Source organism: Pogona vitticeps, chromosome 11 (assembly GCF_051106095.1).
Source record: "Pogona vitticeps strain Pit_001003342236 chromosome 11, PviZW2.1, whole genome shotgun sequence".
NCBI lineage: Eukaryota > Metazoa > Chordata > Lepidosauria > Squamata > Agamidae > Pogona > Pogona vitticeps.
Genome location: NC_135793.1, coordinates 5,788,490 through 5,807,462, shown reverse-complemented (window position 1 = coordinate 5,807,462; position 18,973 = coordinate 5,788,490). Strand labels below are relative to the sequence as shown.

The following is an 18,973-nucleotide window of genomic DNA, read 5'->3' as shown; positions in this document are numbered from 1 at the left end:
AATCTCAGCAGTAGATCACATCTTTTGCACTCGGAAGGCTGCAAGTTCAGTCGCTGGTGTGTCTGGATAAAAGGATCTGGTACACCGTTGATGAGAACCCTCAATGAGGCTGCCCGGGGTTTTCAGATCCTCAGAGGAGAAAGCCTTTCTCTCGGTCCCACCACCTTCACGGGTGCCTCTGGTGGGGACACAAGAGAAGGGCCTTCTCTCCGGCTCCTCCCAGGCTGTGGAACTCCCTCCCACAGGAAGCCAGACTGGCCCCATCTTCGCTGTCCTTTCTCTTCAGGCAGGTGTTTTCTTAGTGACTGGTGGTCTGGAAAGGGTTTTTTTTTAATGGATTGTTGGGCTCTGTTGTTTTTAAATAGATTTTTAATATTGATTTGATTTACCGTTTTTAATACAATATTTAATTCTTTTTAAATATCTGTACACTTAGTGTTTTTTAGGTTTTTAAATATTGTCTTTTTAATTATCTAAGCCACCTTGGGCCCTCTTAAGGAGAAAGGCAGGCTTAAAATATTATAAACAAACAAACAAATAAATAAATAATCATAGATCCCAGAAACCTGTAGACAGGTGAGAGACATCATTGGGTTAGACTAGCCTAGCTGAACAAATGGCCTGAGCGTAGGGGGAATGATTTCTATGACATGCAATTTTTTTCCCTGCAGCCTGTGTTTGAATTTATAAGTGGATTGGGACATCTTTATGAGTAATCTGGCGAGAAAGGCCAGATTACTTTATAAAACGTGTTTAAACTTGCTTGTTGGATTCAAGTATAGATTGCAGAGAAAGTGTGACATGTCATAGAAATCCTCCCCTTAGGTGATTAATTAGTGCAGGGCAGGTTCCTGTGTCTGGTGGCTTAATTACCATTTCAGGGCCTTCTGTAGCAGCCACGACCTTGAAACGACCCTTTGAGTAGACCCAAAGATGATCTGTCACTCCCTTTTTTCTTTCCCACCCACCTCAGATCTACAGCATGACACTCCGCTTATCTGCCTTATTTGAAAATCACATTAAAACCATTATTTCTGAGTACAAGTCGGCTGTGCAGTGTCAGAAGAGGCGGCGGTCACGGCCGCGGTACCGGAAACAACTCCGGAGTAGCAGCAGCTCTTCCTCCAGCAGCCGTCCGTCCAGGTAACTAACCGAGATTACTGACGTATGTCAGTTTGTTCATGTTGGCTTGTATTGCTGGCACTTGCAGGGCTTACATGCTGCAAGAAAATAAGAGCCAGCATCTTTGCAGAGGGAAAGAGGGGAAATGCAGCCTACGGCTGTGAGCGTGGTTCTCAGCCTGGGGTCCCCAGATATTCTTATGCTGGCTGGGGTTTCTGGGAGTTGCAGTCCAAGAACACCCGGGGAAGGAAGGTTGGGAACCCCTGAGCTATAACAGAAGACACCGTTGGGCGCCGTCAGTGCAATGTGTGAACCAGACCGGTGTCTAATCCTTCTGTCTCCAAAGTGAGCAACAAAAATTGGATACCTAATCACATCCTGACTCTTGATAAAGGAGGTCATGGAGTTTCTTGGAATGTTCTTGCGGGGTGGGGTGGGGTGGGGGCTCAGAAGTGTTTTAGAGCTGAATGATCTGACCGCGTGACCCTTTTTTCCACGCCTTTAGCCCCAAAAGAAAACAAAAGCCGCTGAAGATGCCACCTAAAACAAACTCGAATACCTCATTGCCTTTAACTAGGACTAATTCTTCAGTTTCATCTCATGGTAAGTGCCTTTTTTTTCTGCTCGGCCGCTTCACTGGCTTTCATTTAAGCAGTCCAGACCCTGCAGGTGCCACCACCCCTTTTTGTAATGGCTGAGAAGCAGCGGCTTTGGTTTTGGACCCCTACTCTGTCCCCCCTCCCTCCCCGTGTGCATATTTGGATACTGTTTGTTTCTCCCTTGGTGCAGTTGCCATTCTAGCCAAGGGAACTGCTATCAAGCCATCCGAGTGGCTGTTTTCAGTCCCGGTTGTTCCCCAGATGCTCTTAGGATCGCTGAGCTTTGCCCAGGCTGACTGAAGCTTATACGAAGAGAGTCCCAGCATCAACTTTGGATCCATGTCTGTGAACCAGTGCATTAGGGGATCATGCCAGCTTCCCCCTCTCAAATCTATTGCCATCTGCCATGCATACCATGAAACCTGGTAGTCTCTCTGTAATCTAAGATAATATCTTCTGGTCTCAAATTCTTGCAGAACAGGGAGTGGTATAATTACAGTAGGATCCCCTTAATCGTGGGATCAGTATCCACTGATTTGCTTATCCATGTTCGGAAAATATTAAAAATATTAGGGGAAAAAACTTATATATTCAATTATGAAGTTACCAGGACTGGCCATTAGATGGAGCCTGAGACCATGCTATTTAAGTGTTTGCTATTAAAATAGTGTTCACCATTTTTTCAGCATTCACGGGGGGGGGGGAGGTTGGATCCAATCCCCTGCGGATAAGGGGGTCCAACAGTAGAGTTTCTTTAGGGACCCTTTTCCAGGCAAGATATGGGGCTGCATACCCTCCTTCTAAGCCAAACTTTGAACTGTGCTTTTCCTTTAAAATTCCTTTTTTCCCCCTCTAAATGGTGTCATTTTGCTTCTGTTGCCAAGCCGGTGAACTCCTGTTTCCAGTTTCAGATACTACTGAGGAACCGCACGGCTCAGCCACTGCGGAAGAGATGGAAAGTCACCCGTCTTCCTCTGGCTCAAATGTCCAGAATCGGAATGGAAATGATGTCGAACCTGGGAAAAATAGGATAGTCAGAAATAAAGCCACACCGTTCAAGCAAGGTGGGGAAACGGCTACAAAATCACAGTTCTGAGGTCTTGTATATCCGCCATGTTGCATGATTATTTAATATGGGAAGTAAATGTATCCAGTGCCTCTGATCCTGTTGTCTGGATTGTTTCTATAGCTCAGTTGTCTTTATCTCTCAGTTGTTTAGCCACAGGGCAATGAAAAATGTGCCATGATTTTTCTGTGAGGGAGGCCACTGGAGGGCTCAACGGCCACCATGATAAGGCAGCTCCCCAAACTCCATAAACCCAAGCATAGATTATGCTATTTTCAGTACAAGCATTTCTGGGAATCAGTGACAGACACGCTGCTTAGGAATGTTGCAAAACATAGCATTGTCTTCGGTGGCAGAGACTTGTGCTGGCTTTTCACAAGGTGGCCAATTCTGCAGATGCCTTTAGGGTGAGGTCACCTACCAGACGGCAAGTGTTGCTCAGTGAGAAGTTGAAAGCCCCTGGGTTGCGAATCCAGGCAGAACTGGGAGGTTCCAAGTTGGCATAAAAATGCGTTGAGCAGGAGATCGTTGAGAGAAACAACTGGTTGCTTCCCAGTTGAAAGAAACATTTATATATACCGTATTTTTTCGTGTAGAAGACTATACTTTTGTCTAAAATCTTTAGACTAAAAATTGAGGGTTGTCTTATACACGGAAGTAAGCTGAGGAGAGAACAAAGACAAGTGGAGGGGAAAGCAGGGATCAAAGCGATCCTGCAGCGCTTTGATCCCTTTCCCCCTACACTTGCTAAGCCCCATTTATTTTTCTTAATTTTGGATTAGAAAAGTCTTATACATGGAGGCGTCTTATACATGGGGGTGTCTTATACATGGGGGCATCTTATACATGGACAAATACAGTATATCTGTTTTAATTTCTGCAGATCAGCCTTCAGATAAACCCCTGACAAACGGTGATGGGAGAGAGCCCCGTGCGGCCGTCAAGCGAAAGCTGTCCAGTGCGTCGGAAGATGATGAACACACCGATGAGGAAGAGGAGAAAAGAGACCAGAAAGAGAAGCCAAGGGTATCCTCCTCAGAGAGTGGGGATTCTCACTCGGGCTCCAGCTCTGAAAGCAGAGGTGGTTCCGATTCGGATTCCGAGTCGAACTCAAGAACGGATCAGGACTACATCGACGGTGACCATGACTACAGCAAAGCTGCCCCAGTGAACCTGAGGAAGAAGCTTCGAAGGCGCCTCTCCAACGGACCGCGGAACTGGCAGGGTAGGGGAACGTCAAGGCGAGGCCGATGGGGACGCTGGGGGAGGTGGAGCCGAGGCGGGCGGGGCGGCCGAGGAGGAAGAGGCTGCCCCCGAGGAAGAAGAGGCGGCCGGGGAGGAAGAAGAGGCCGAGGGAGGGGAGCCTCCAGAGCCAAGCGCCCGCGGATCGCCGATGACGAATTTGAGAACCTTTTCGGCGGCCGCTTCAACGAGAACACGTTTGGTGGGCGATTTAGTCGGCCGCCCCGGATAAAAACTAGGAACGAGGGCAGGCGGACCGTTTTGTATAACGACGATTCAGACAATGACACTTTTGTGCACACGGAGGATCCCCTGAATCTTGGTACTTCCCGGTCGGGCAGGGTACGGAAAATGACCGAAAAGGCCAGAGTCAGCCACCTCATGGGATGGAACTATTGACCAAAGGGGTAGCGACCGAACTGAACGATGGTGTTAGGACTTCAAAGGTTTTTCTACTGCAGGGATTTTTTGCCAGAAAAAAAAATCTACTAAGCAAACTGTGGGGGGGGGGGGGGAGAGGGACTCCACTCACATCTTTCTGTGGTGCTTTTCCATTTTTTTGCCCATCTGGATTTGTGTGTGTGTGTGTGTGTGTGTGTGTGTGTATATGTGTGTGTTCGAAGACTTCTGATTGCCACCCATTTTTGGTCAGAAGAAGCCTTACCCACAATTTCTGTCATCTGCAGGTGTGCGTCCCACACCTACACCTTGAGTTGGTCACAGGAATGTGGCATTTGAATCATGCTTTACGAAGTCTTTCATGGGTTTTGTGTGCATTATAGGAACAGCACCTTTTTACAGAGTTTTTTAAGGCAGCGTCGGCCATGAATTCCTTACATACCATAATAACTTTTGCACAACACACCGATCCTAACGGCAGCTATAAAATGTTTACAGTTTCTCGATTGTGTGCAGGATCTGGATTATGTTGATCTTCCCAGGCCAAACTTTTATGAATTTGTGACAAGTGGAAGCTTTCCATATTTAGAGTATCCTGATATGCTTTCCCCACTTGGTTCTTAATTCATAATTAAAAAAAAAAGAGAGAGAGGAGAGGATTGGTGCCTTGTAAATATGTAGCAAACGTTTAATGTGAGATGTATTAACGTTATTGTAAAAAGAATACTTGAGACCTACAGATACCCAAACACACAGGTGCCAAATGCAAAGGTTTTCTTCTCCTTTGCTTTCTGCCATCCTCATGTTTTTTTAACATTGATCAACACCTTTTCCCCAAAAAATATTTCCCTTCTAGTTCAGACTTGCAAATAATACTAACTGTACAGGGGGGAAAAAGATATACCTATATTGATTTTTTCACTAACAAGGCTGCAGTAGGTTAAAGGGCAGAAGTGAAATTTCTCAATAAGCTCCAAAATAACTATTTGTTGGCTTAACAATTGACAATCGTATGTTTTTTGCAGATTAGCTGGTTCGGATAGTGAGCAGACTGTGCACACATTCTATCTCTGTTCTGACCCTTAAAATTTCAACAGATAATGTCTATACCATTATACTGTTGGCATCTCCTTTGTGTGTGTGTGTGTGTGTGTGTGTGGTACTTGTGCATTCAACAGTCATAACATCTCAAGCTTTTTGGAAAGAAGACATATGCTCTCATCCAGAGAGTGGTAGTTGGTATGGGTGCTCCAGTACATGGTGCTGAACCTCCCAGGTGCACCTCCATTCCCCAGCTGGGCCACTGGGCTTTGCTGACTGGCTTCCTCCATTGAACAGAGGGTTTGACGCACTTATGAGTTTCTAGATTGGAGTGGTAGCACGCGGTTGGGTACTGAGAACAAAAAAAGCATCACATAGGGCTCTCGTAGTTTTTATCACTACATGAAGATCTGTCACACAATAAGGGAAATCTCAAAACAGAAAAGCGTTTTCTTGCTTCTCATGGCTGAGCTTTGATTACATTCTGAATTGTACGATTTTTTTCCCTCTTAAAATTGGGTGGGTTTTTTCTTTCTTTCTTTCTTTGGTTGCTTGTTTGTAATTCACGGTATGAAATATTGCATAGGAGGTTTGAGGGAATGAAGGGGGAAAGCCCAAAAGCCAAAATTAATTCATCGGAGAAATCACGTGTGAGTTTATTTTCCTACTCTGCCCCATAAACTTATTTTCCACTTGGTCAGTAAGGTGGACAAACATCCGCGAAATGAAGTAGGCTCTTTATTTATGGTGTGTCATTAAGATGTACACACACGGCTTTGGTTCCATAACTAAAAACATTAAAATCTGTCAAAGAAGGACATGTGGTGGATTGCTAAGGGTTGTCAAGGCCAAAAAATGACAAATAGCATTGTTGAATAATATACTGTAGAGTCGAGCATTCATGTACAGTTTATTCATAGATGAAATTCAGAGAGCCATGTTTGCCGCACATTGGCCATGATTTAGAGAGACGTTCTTCCCATGGAAGGCCTGAGGGACTCATGGAGCCTTCTCTGTCCCAACACGTACCAACACTTGGACCCACGCACGTATGGATTAGAAGGGTTTCTTGAAATTAGTACAACTGTCTTCGGATGCAGGAATCTCTGTATTTGTGACCCTAAAGAGCTCTCGCTTGAGATCAGAGTCAAGGAGTCTTCCATTTCAAACGCCAGGTGTGCATTTTAAAAGAGAGCATCTTCTCTAGATTCTCCCACCTGCTCCACCACGGCCAAAGAACATATGGTGCTTTCACTTCCATGGTATAATCCACACATAAGTAGTATGGAGGCAATTGGTGTTACTTTAGTGATCTAAGGCCATATAATGTTTGTCTGCCTGCTTTTTCCCGTTATTGAAGTGTTAGTTGTTGTTTCAACATGAGAAATCTTCCCTTGGTGGTGGTGGGACCCAAAACTATTACATTTGTCTTAGTAACAGTTAATTTAGAATATGGGTGGAAGATTTACAGTGCTGCCTCTTAAAACATAATCTGATACCTCAGCAATCCAATGCCTGAACCTAGTAAGCACCCTATATGTTTTTGGCGATGCCAGTATTATCCCCTTGTAGGGCCAGATTCATTGCAATAGGATTTTGTGTTTAAGATGAATCAATAACACATATTTAGCCACTTCTGCAGATTAATTTTGTCTGTTTTCGGGGCATTCAAGGTATGACCAAGGAAATTCCCAGTCTTAAAAAGATTGAGCTGTGGGGGAGGAGAGATGTAAACCAAGTTACTGTCCAGTGTACTCTCACCCCCATTTGTTGGCTTAACAATTGACAGTGGGTCTCCTCTGTTTTGCTTCTCAGTTTAATCTTTCCGTGGCATCTCTTCCCTTCTGTGCTTGAATGCTTAATGTCCTAATCCCGTTGAATCTTCCATTTTGGTTTACTCCTTGATTTCTGAACGCTGCTCCAATCATTCTCGGCCAGTTTTGTTCCAGTATCTGCAGCTTCCTAGTCTTGTTATTTTCTCCCACCCCCAAAGCCTTGTGTTCTTGTTCTTGCTCTGCGAAGTTGTAGGCACCCTAATATTAATACGGAATGGTTCTCACTGGCAATAAGCTAATGACTCCATTCCATTGATACCAAATTCTTTCTACCAATTGGTAGAAAGAAAACTGTATTGGGTTTCATTAGAGTTTGGCAAATTTTATGGCGTTCTCCCAGGAGACCGGGGGATCCATCAGGAAGCAGTGGTGGTTCAGATTCATAACATGAATCTGGCCGAAATGGGAAATGTAATGGTTCCATTCCATCTGAATTTCCCATCTTGCTTGGGGGTGACTCTCTCCACTCATGGTGCTTCTGCCATTTTGAGGCTCTAGGCTGCTTATGCAATTTGGCCCATGTATTTTGAGAATGGTCTCTTTAAAAGGACAGGGTGGGAACCAGTATAGTATCACTAGAAATCCAACAGGCCATGGTCAAGATGCAGGGCTTATCCACCTGCTTAGATGAGAATTTAGCGTTTTGCAATCTTTACATGGCAAGTGAATCTTGAGCTACTGTCAAAAATCATCCAAAGTGTGGCAGAGCATCTTAAATATCAGACCAAATCAGACTAGTTGCGCTCCCCCCCCCATGTGCCACCCAAAAGTTTTCCCATCAAGACACGAAGAAGCTGGGACATTTTTTGCGTGCATTCATAAGACCCACGACAGGTTTTCTCTGTTCCTTAGTGTCATCCAGCACGGATCTCCTCCCCATGGGAAATTATAACATTTTGGGTCGTTCGTAGGAACTAAACCTTCCGTTCTTCTTAAGATGTAAACAAACCACCTGAACTTCTTGTTCTTTCTCTGTGCCCAAGTAGTTTTGAATCTTAAAATAGCAATAGTTGCTGAGGATCAAAGACCAAAATGGTTCTAGCTGTTTCATGGCAGGAACACATCTGCCTGCCACATCCTACAGGCTGTTGTTTGGCAACCTTTAAAACCTTGGTTCCAGGTCATCTCTCAGTATTAATCCAAATCATGCAGAGGTGGGGCTTTTTTAAAAATGTACTCATAATAAAATTGAGGAATTTTGGTCACATTTGGGGACAAAAAGGGAGGGACTGACAGAGGAGTAATTCACCAGCTTTATCTTCCAACTGCTTCCACTCGGTGTTTATTGCCATGTTAATGCTTCTAAAGTTACGCGCAATGATTTCGTAACAGATACTATAAAATGTCTCGAGGACTTTATTTTTTGTAAAAACAATTAAGTATTTATTGGTGAAAGAGCCTCTGTTCAACATCTGGATGATCAAATAGAATCTCTAGGAGATTCATAAGAGTTCTTGAGAGGTATGTATTGTATGCGGCTGTGCATTTATAAGAGGTAGCTTTTCACATATTACTCCTCCGAAATGTTTATACTTCTTGGGGAAAAGGATTTTAGAACGGTGATCGCTGTCTGCAATTTTTTAAGCAGTTACTTGTTTTTAAAATAGGAGATCATTAAGGTACAAAAAGAAAACACTTGAATAAATATGTTTAATATATTTGGGTGTCAGCCTAAAACAAATTAATGTGTTGTGGTTCCCCGTGAAAACGCTGTTGGCTACGTCCCATTGAAAGCACTCTCGAGCGTTGCTTTGGCCCCATTCATTTGAAAGGTGCATGCCCAGGAAAAGACGCCTGCCGGATCGTGCTCTGTATTTTCCAGTGGTGTTTCTGTCATGGCCTTAATCTCTAGTATTATGTAAGATGGTGCTTATAAATAACACGTATATGCATGAAAAATGAATGATTTGAGCAGAGCGTTTAAGCAAGGAGACTGGAAGCTCTAGTAATCCTGCTGCCCACAATTCATAAACCTCCCTCCGATATTTAAACTCTCAGTAGTCTGGAAGGATGGTCATCATCAGATTTTTTGGCCCATGCCCTCCGTATTTTTCCCCTCTCCCCTGCACAGGAAGTGCACAAGAAAGTAGGGTTAAAAGTGTGTGATAGGATGATAGCGATTGTCAGTATTTAAATATCGTGGTACTGTACCTAAATTTAAGTATTCAGCAAGCTTGTTTCCATATCCAAGGCTAATTTTGACGCTTGTTTTCATCTCATGCTTATTGTTTGCTTCCCCCCCCCCCTCTTTTAAAGCATCACAGAAGACTTTACAGATATCAAGTTATTCTTCTTTTTTTCTTTTTTTTACAGTTGAGCTTGGGAAGCTTGGAAACTTTATGTGGTCTAAAGGATCTCATGCATGTGTATTGTGTTCTTGACAAAAGTAAAATACTCCACCAAAAAAAAAAGAGAAAAAAAAGAAAGTGGTCCACACAAACCACTTCTCTTTCTTCTGTCTTGATTTCAGGGGATGCTTTGAGTTCATATTGTCACATCTGTTGTCTCAGGTCCCTTTAAAAAAATTTAAATGCTTCAGGGAGTTTTTGATGCCACTTGATGATGGCAGACCAAATGTAATATTTATATGCAATGAGCTATTAGTTTTTTGTATTGTAAAAAAAAAAATGTAAATTTGTAAAGCTTTTTTTTTTCTTAGAGGGTTGTTTTTTGGGGGGAGATGATCAAGGGGCGAAATTCACTTAATGTAATTTAGGATGTTTCATTTTCCAGCTGTGGGATTATCTTAATAATTAAAAAAAAAGTCTCTCTCTTTGCTTTTGCGTTTAATTTGGTGAATGTGTCAGAAGGTAGAAATGTTTGGATGATGAATTATTTACAATTGTATTTTTAAAAAAGCAGGGATTCGATAGTCCGGGCCCTGGCCCTTCTCAACTGGGAAGAAGTGGGGAACCGAGGTAGCAGGAACCTTAGGTGGAAATGATCCCGCCCTCTTGGGATTCATTATCTTAATTAAGAAAGAGAAAGTGGAAGCTCTGGACTTGGTGACTGGATCAGCCTCTGCTTTCAAAAAGCTTGTTCCTAAGTTTTAAGGAAATAATGGGGGCGTTTCCGAGGAGAAGAGGAAGGAAATCACCAAGGCATAGAGGCGAGCAGAAGATCCAGAGGGCCGAAGCTTGGAATGAAGGTGTTGAGCCCCTTTAAATCTTTCCAACGCAGGGCGAGTTCTAGGTGTGCCACTCTAATCATTAGCCAAACGAGCCTTTTGTGTAGCAACACTTCATTGTCATCGAGGAACAAGGAGAGCAGCGCCAGAGACCCCGGGAACGGCACATTCTGTCCAGCTGCTCTCGCAGGTACCTTGATGACTGCTTTCCAGAAGGAGCCTTTCTTGGGACAGCTGGAATCGCCCGTGGAGCAGGGATATTTTCCCCTCCGCATCCCCTCCGATGTGCCAAAGGGAACGAGTGATTGTATCAGGACAATCTAAGGGGGCATAAAGGCTAGCCATGTAGTAGTCTTTCTCTGCTGTGTTCCCTGGATTGTACAGGCGTGATTTTAAAAGAGGATGGAGTCCCTTCATGGTCCTATTTATTTTGGAGTTGGACTGTGCTCCGGTCACTTTCCCAAGCCAATCTCGGCCCTTGGGTTCCCCTATAATTATACATTCGGATTTGATTGCATAATGGAGGGCCCCTGGCCCTTGGTGGTGCTAGCGTATGCGTCACGCTTCCTTAATTCCCCCAGAACCACTGCTCTAGGATGATGAAAAACCATTCGTAAACACTCTTTGAGGAAGCATGTGGAGAACACACTCTCTGACATTTCAGGCGCATAAGAGTCCCATGTGCTTCAAAGCATACACGGCACCCTCTAAGCTCACCTGCTGTCCTCATCCTGGACTGTGGTCGTAGGAGCCCCAAAACATTACATTGCTTGAGTCGGAGAGTCCATAGACACCCTCCTACCCATTCCATGCACAAAAGATGACCAGAAGGGAGTTAAATCCACATCCAGCACCATGATAGTGTCCTTCTGCTCTACCTGCTGATGGCCAACTAGCTTAGACATGCAAGGCAGGTCATGTGGCACCCAACGGCATCTTCCACACCCTTGCAGACATACCTTGGTGAGGCAAATGGGCATGATAGGATCACCCTGGGCGTAGTGGAGGAGAATGATCTGCTGCTAATGTTGAAGCAGGGCTCAAATCCTAGTCTGATTATAGTTAGAATGTGAGGAGAGCACCCTTTCACACTTTGCCTCGGAGAGCAAAACGCCTTTGGCCAACTCCTGTGCAAAGGAGGTTTACTTTGTTATCCCAGGACCTCAAAGACAGAACCCAGCCGTATCAGAGATGTACAAAGTTCCTGATTCTCTGAAGGTCTAAGTAATTGTTTTTATTAGGGATGTGCAAGGAAGACTTTGTCACCTGGAAAGAGCTACTGTAAGGGGTGGGGATGATGGCCGTTGATTATATTGTGTGGCCACCAATGGCTGTCTCTGTGACAATGCCAACTTGGCCCAGGCCCCACGCAAAGGGCGTTATGAATGGCTTCCACTGTTCACCTTTCTAAGCGGGGAAATTGTGGGACTCCTACACAGCAGACCATGATAAGCAGCTTGACCCACTGACGTCGAAAAGAGAACTGATGTACACTTCCACCTCCAGGATAATATCGGTGTTTCTGCCCAATGAGCTTCCTTCCCTTGCCAAATGGCGAAGATAACATTGTTGGAATAAGGGTTTCCTCCCACTCAGCCGAGGGTGGCCTCCTGCACTGAGCCAGATTGTGCTATCGTAAATTCAGCACAAGGATATTCCCCGATGGATAATTTCCTGATAATGGCTCCTGGAAGTCCCAAATGCAGGCTGATAGAAACAAAGGTGTGTTTGTTTCACTTGTCCTTTTCGTTTTTAAAGCTCCATGGTAGCAAGATGTATTATAATTCTTCCCCCTGGTATCAAGTTTCATATACTGTATTTATACCCTGCGGGTATAAATGCACCATGCACTATGCGGTGCATTTATAATGAGATTTCCAATGGAAGGAAAGCAATAACATTGTACAAAGCACTAAGTCTCAGAGATTTGAAAGCCACTTTCTTCCTTCCTTCCATTCATCATCAGCTCCTTCTTTCCTTCCATTCATCATCAGCTCCTTCCTTCCTTCTTTCTTTCCTTCCTTCCTTCCATTCATCACCAGCTCCTTCCTTCCTTCCTTCCTTCCTTCCTTCCTTCCTTCCTTCCTTCCTTCCTTCCTTCCTTCCTTCCAACTGTCAGCTGAAATAGAAGTAGGGAAGTCACCCTTTTATCTCTTTTCAAAGATAGGTAGCCATGTTTAGTGCTCCTTATACCCCTTGGTTTCCTCCTCACCCTATAAGCCTCCATGTTCTTTTTCAATGGGGCAGGAGACTCGATTGGAGCATATTGGAGCAGGCTAAAAAGAGCCATTTAAGGTTGGATAGAGATCCAGTACGATATTGTGATCCTTGAGTCCAAATAGCATATGCACCTCAAACAACCCTCCTTGGTTCATCTCCCTTATGGAAACACAAGAAACAAGCAAACAACTCTCCTTGCTCCCTCCTCTCTACTCCCATTTAATTTTTTCCCCTAAGCACCGTAGTACATCAGCGCTGTCCTAACAGACTTTTAAAAAAAAATCTTGCTTTTTTCCTCTGCCCCTCCAAGGGTTGCCACACTGTTGTCTTTAGTCTCCACCTGTTCTGGTTGTTTAAGACACATGGCCATTTGATGACCTACAATGGAAAAAGTGGCAGAGAAAATGAGAAAACCAACACCCAAGCCCAGCTTACACAGGATGTGCGCATTTCCGAGAAAGACGGTCTAAAACGAGCTCAAGCCATCTGCTGTTCCCTTCAAATATTAAATGACCATTGACCTTGGAACAGAAGAGCGTTTTGCCTCATCATGTAGCAGGATATAGTTGGCTTTACAGTCTTTGGTCTTGCAAACGGAGAGCGAGTGGGGGGGAAGGAATGGTTCTTTGTAACCTTGTCTTTTAAAATCCAGTCCGTTTTCATGAGCCCTGAAAGTAAAGGCAAGGAATGCCGGGGGGCCATGATGGATCCACCTTTATGAGTGCTGTGTTTCTATTACGAAGAAAAGAGTGCACGAGGGGGGGGCAATCTGGCGATCCCCAGATATTCTGGACTACAGGTCCCATCGTCCTCGATCGTTTGGCCACAACTAGCTAGAGCGAATAAGAACTCTAGTCCCAAACATCCATAGGGTAGGGGCCGGTCTGTCCCCGATACTCGTTCTGACAATGAGCTCATTCTGTGTGGATCAAACAAGGTCACACTGTCATTGTTGTGGGATATAATTTTTTTTCTTGGCTAGGCTCATCTCACTGAGTGGGAGCTGGGGAGTGCCTCTTTCAACACAGCCCCTGTACACCCTACAGGCTCAGATAGGGTCCAGCCAGACTTTATGGGGCAGAGGAACTGGGTTTGTCAGTAGTCTGGGACACCCAGTCCTGCGTGGATCAGTTCCCTGCACTAGCCCCCCCCCTTCCCACTGCATCCCATATCTGTACAACTGGGGCTGAAGTCTCGGCACTTGCCCCAGCAACCGGACGCCCCCCAAGAACGGTCTTCCTGGCAGAACGACTCCTCTTCCTCTCAAGGCAGCTGGACGAAGCCCTGGTGTCGTCAGTCGCTGCCTCCAGCACCTCTTTGGGTCACCGTCCGTTTCTCCAGGTCAGGCTCCTTGGTCTGGTCTGGTCACCACTGTGGCGGACCTGGTGGGGGGGAAGGGGGGTGCTCCCCTACGATGGCTCCTCTTTGGGGCTGTGACCCACTCCCCTATCCATCGATCTTGGTGGACCAGTGGCCAATCCTCCCCTAGAAGCACAGAAGACCAGGGACTACTGTTCCCACATCTCTGATGATGCTTCCGACTCCAGTACACCTTTCCCCCTCCTCTTCCTCTAGTTCTTTCCTCTTCCTCTCTTACCCCTTTTTCACACCACCCAGATCCCCCTGGGGCCTCTCTCCTGACCACACACACCCCAGTCCCTTATACTATAGAACAAGAGGGGGAGATGTTCCAGTGTTCACATCTATTTCTTCTCTCTGTCTCCGGACTTGACGCCTGAGGGCTGAGGTCCTGGTGTTGCCGATTCTATTAATTATGAGTATTACTCTCCAGCTACTTTCCGCTGCATTTCACAACGCCGTCAGCAGTAATAACGGTGCATTCCCAGTTTCCTTGGTTTCAGCCCATGCAAAAGGTTGATTAGAATGAGTCCGGGAAGCTCATTGTGTACCTAAAGGGCAACAAACAACCCCATGGAACGGCTTCTGAAAATAGACAACGTACGTCATGTTTACTACTGCTGTGAAACCCAGCTTCCTTTTGGAATTTTGGTTAAGCAACCTTTGCTGTTTCTGTGGAAACCTGTTGACCAAATTTAAGTTTAATTGTTTCTATTGATTGATTGTTTTTTTAAAAAAAAATATGTGGCCTATCAGATTAGGATAGACTAGATTCTTAAAATCTTCCATTCCATTGCTATTGCAGGCCCCTTTGCTAGGGACAGAAGTCACAGCCTTTTCTGTGGTTGCCCCAGGATATGGAATGCTCTCCCTTGATTGGCCCTTGTCCCGTTTATCTTTCCACCAATAGCTGAAGACCCACTTCTTTAGGCAGACTTTTAACGGAGCCCCTGGATGCTGGCTTTTCGGTTCTTTAGCTTGTTTAGTTTGTTTTTAACTAAATACACTTGATCTATTTTTTTAATTATTATTATTATTATTATTATTATTATTATTATTATTATTATTATTATTATTATTATTATTATTATTATTATTATTATTATTATTATTATTATTATTATTATTGTTGTTGTTGTTGTTGTTGTTGTTGTTATTGTTATTGTTATTATTATTGTTGTTGTTGTTGTTGTTGTTGTTATTATAGTTTAATTGTTCTTATTTTACATGTTATTTATTGTGTTTTAAATCTTGCTTCTTTACTTGTACATTGTGAACCATCTTGAGGCCTCTCATTGGGAGAAAGGAGGCCTACAAATTACTGTAGACAAAAAATTAGATTACATTGTCTTTTTTTTAATTTATCTATCTATATCTATCTATCTATCTATCTATCTATCTATCTATCTATCTATCTATCTATCTATCTATCTATCTATCTATCTATCTATCTATCTATCTATCTATCTATCTATCTATCTATTTATTTATTTTTATTTATTCATTCATTTATTATCCCGCCTTTCTAGACAATGTCCAGTTTTTCCCCAGCATGCTAGTAAATGTCATGACTTTGATGCCTACTCAACACAATGTTTTCCACAGTTTTGAGTAGCTACAGTGTCTAAACCAATTGGTAGTGATAATTATGTGCTGTCAGGTCAATTCTGACATGGTGACCCTTTTCAGCGTTTTCCAGGTAGAGAATACTCAGAAGTGCTTTACCCTTCCCTTCCTCTAGGGGCAACCTTGGGACTGTGCAGCTTGCCCAAGGCTACCCAGGCCGGCTCTTCTCCCAGGAGGCACAAGTGGGGAATCAAGCTATCCAGCATTTATTAAACCAATTGGTGGTCTCAACTAAAATAAACCCATTGTGCCAACTGCAGAAAGATGGATCAACGCTTTTGCAACTCAACTGATCCAGTGGGTCTAGTCTGGCTGAGATTATCAAACTGGATTGAGATCCACATGTGTAACTGGGTTTATTTTTTTCAAAGGGGGGGTGCACATTGTTCATCGAAATCATGAACCTGGCTACAAATACTTTTTTTGGGGAGGGATAAAGGGATTGACTAATTACAGTTGCTTCATATGTTAGCAAACCCTCAAACATCCAGCGGTGACAAAACACCCCCGATAATAGGTGTTTCCTCCTCCCACATCATTTCTGTATTCTTTCTTTATCTCCCTCTGTCTTTATTTCTTTTCAGAGAGAGAAGTATTGAGTTTCAGGAGATCATGAAATAGGGTCCAGGGCAAGGGTGGAGAAGGCCACCGGCACCATCTGTCCAGTTAGTTCTTCACTCCCAATAAATTTGTGTCTCCTCCTTGACCTTGAGCTTCAAAAGGCAGAGGCAATCAAAACATCTGGTGCTTCACTGTCTTAGCCACAGTCCCATAGTCATTTGCGTAGTCACTGTGTCCAGCAACAGCATTTGCTCATGCATGGAACAGGGGAAGAAGAAAAAAAGGGGGGGGGGATAATGCCTTGATGAATCTCTTCAAGGTCTCTTCTGTCTTTGGGGCCCACATTTCTGGGAGCCAACACTACTCCTATGACATCCTGAGAAGGGCAAGGATGTCCCTCCCCCCTCAGTCTTGTGTTGCTTCGTAAAGCTTTATTTCAAAAAAATTCTTTGAAATGTGGTGCTGGAGGAGAGCTTCACAGATACCCGGGACTGCCAGGAAGACGGCCCAGTGGGTCCCGAATCAGATCAAGCCTGAACTCTCTCTCTTTGTCTCTGGAAGCAAACATGATGAAGCCGAGGCCATCCTACTTTGGGCACATCGGGAGGAGGCAGGATTCTCTAGAAAGGGCCATAAATTCTGGAAATGACGGAGGGCAGCAGGAGAAGAGGAAGGCCTAAGGTGAGATGGGCTGAGTCCTTAAAGGAAGCCCCAGGCTTGAGTTTGCAAGAGCCGAACAGGGCTATTGAGGACAGGATGTTTTGGAGATCACTCATTCAAACTAAGTTGGAGGTGACTTGATGTCACCTAACAACAAACTAATATAACACATCTCCTCCTCCTCTAGGAAGTTTCGGGAATAGACAGAACCCTCCCTGGCCCTTCCTTTTTCTCTGCTAGTACCTGCTGTCCCTGTTCCAGGGGCTTAAAACCGCTGTCTAAGGGGAGTCCACCGTGATCCCACTTCTGCAGCTCCGAGGACACTACGTGGTTCCTGATCGTCCTGCTATAACATTCTTCCAAGAGATCCCCTCCCACCCGTACTTGGTGGTCTTCTTTCTCCCTGCATGCATAGTCTTCATCTTCCTGGAACATCCGGCTCAAATCTGTCTAAAAACCATTCCTCTCCTCTCCTGAAACAAAGCCCGTCTAGAGAGGCCTCACACTGCTCTCCGTTCTTCTACACCGGGCAAGCCATTTCACCCTTGCTGCAGAGGTAGCTTTCCACAGTCCAAGGCGGGAAGACCAACACGGTGCAGATCAGCTGCTCCCTCACCAGCCTTTGGCCTTTATCCTGCACAGCCTTCCTCCAGCCTTCCTCCCCACCCCTCGACTCCCCCGCTAAACACCCAAGCCAACGGTTCCCGTTGACCAGCTCTCTAAGGTTCAGGGGACTGCGTGTGCCACGGCCAGATCCTTCCCAGACTTGAGTCGGTGACTCATTTTCAGCCCTAACTTCTGTTCGCCATGCTCTGTATCTAACGGGGTGCTTGGAAGGGAGGGCCCGACTGCAATGAAAACAAAGAGCCCCCACCGCATGCATTTCCGAACAGCTCAAACAATGAGTCTCAAATGAACACACACATAACTTCAGTGTCTTTTGTCTCCTCCACCAACCCGCTGCATAATACTTCTGTTGCCTTCCCTTCGTCTCATGATCTTGCTCATCATCTCACGGAGTCTACGCGTTCAGCTGCAGACCTGGCCCGCCATTCTTGAGACAATGGCACCATGTGGATTCCATTGAAATTGGAATGACGTTCATGCCAAATATATCCAGTCACTCGCGTCCATGATGATTTCCCTCTCTTCCTCTGTTTTCTTTCCACGGTTAATGGGAAGCTATTTTAGACGACAAGATCTTTCCCTCCTCTTCAGACCACACTGATGGTACTAGAGGTGTAGGATAGCTAAACTAGGTGTTGATCTGGTTGATTAAATCAACCAAGTAGAGATGGGCACGGACTGCCAGTTCAGTCGTGCGTGCTGGTTTGCTTTTCAGCCGAACGGTTTGGTGGTTTCCCAGCTTCACCTGCTCCAGTGGGCACCCACTCAAGGGCAGCCCCTCAGCTCCCCTTGCCCTGGGGCCTCCAGGCACTGCCTCTGAGTGGGCACCCACTGGAGCAGGCGGGACTGGGAACCACTGAACACCCATTTGGCCGAAAAACAAACCGGCATGAACCGGCACTGAACCGGCCCTTTGTGCCCATCTCTACAACCAAGTTACTAAAGTGTCAAAAGTATCGGAGATGCACACAGCAGTACAGCAGCAGTGTTGACTCATGGATTCCTCTCTTTGAAGCTTGGAATGATTACCTGAATGCACTTCCTCCTTTATAAACAAATCATGTCCATGCTTCTTTCTTAGAAAACAAGGATGCAATCGGACAGGGGATCAGCTTGCGTTTTGGACTGTTTCTGGCACGGTCTGGTGCAAGCTATCTCCCAATGACCACATGATATGCTACCCAGACCAACTCTGTTCTGTGCCAAAGTTGGATCTTTTGGGGGGACCAAGTTGGAATGGTCCCCACAAAGACAGAAGAAAATCACTCCCTTCCCCCCAAAATGACCCATTCTGGAGTGATCTTTTCTGTCTGCAAGTGTGAACAAAGAGACCATAGCAGAATTTTTGAGCCTGACCAACACTGCCTTGATACCTTACACCCAAATACCTAGCATTTATATACAATTATCACAGCTGTCCATGGATCTGGATTATAATAGCATGGCATAAAGGAAGGGGACATTTAGAAGGGCTGAAGGTTGAGCATCC

General features: G+C 44.9%; 1 protein-coding gene across 4 annotated transcripts in view; it reads left to right on the top strand.

Annotated features, from left to right (window-relative positions):
- BRWD3 (bromodomain and WD repeat domain containing 3) overlaps nucleotides 1–10,080 on the top strand; it is a 58,361-nt gene extending 48,281 nt beyond the window's left edge. For 3 of the 4 annotated variants that reach the window (XM_072981074.2, XM_072981073.2, XM_072981076.2), the window contains 4 exons: nucleotides 974–1,143; nucleotides 1,628–1,725; nucleotides 2,606–2,785; nucleotides 3,671–10,080. In XM_072981074.2, the coding sequence (XP_072837175.2) occupies nucleotides 974–1,143; nucleotides 1,628–1,725; nucleotides 2,606–2,785; nucleotides 3,671–4,428 (1,206 nt within the window). In that variant the 3' untranslated portion in view covers nucleotides 4,429–10,080. The remainder of the gene's footprint in view (nucleotides 1–973; nucleotides 1,144–1,627; nucleotides 1,726–2,605; nucleotides 2,786–3,670) is intronic. The other variant, XM_072981075.2, reaches the window with a different exon arrangement.
- The last annotated feature ends 8,893 nt before the right edge of the window (nucleotides 10,081–18,973 follow it).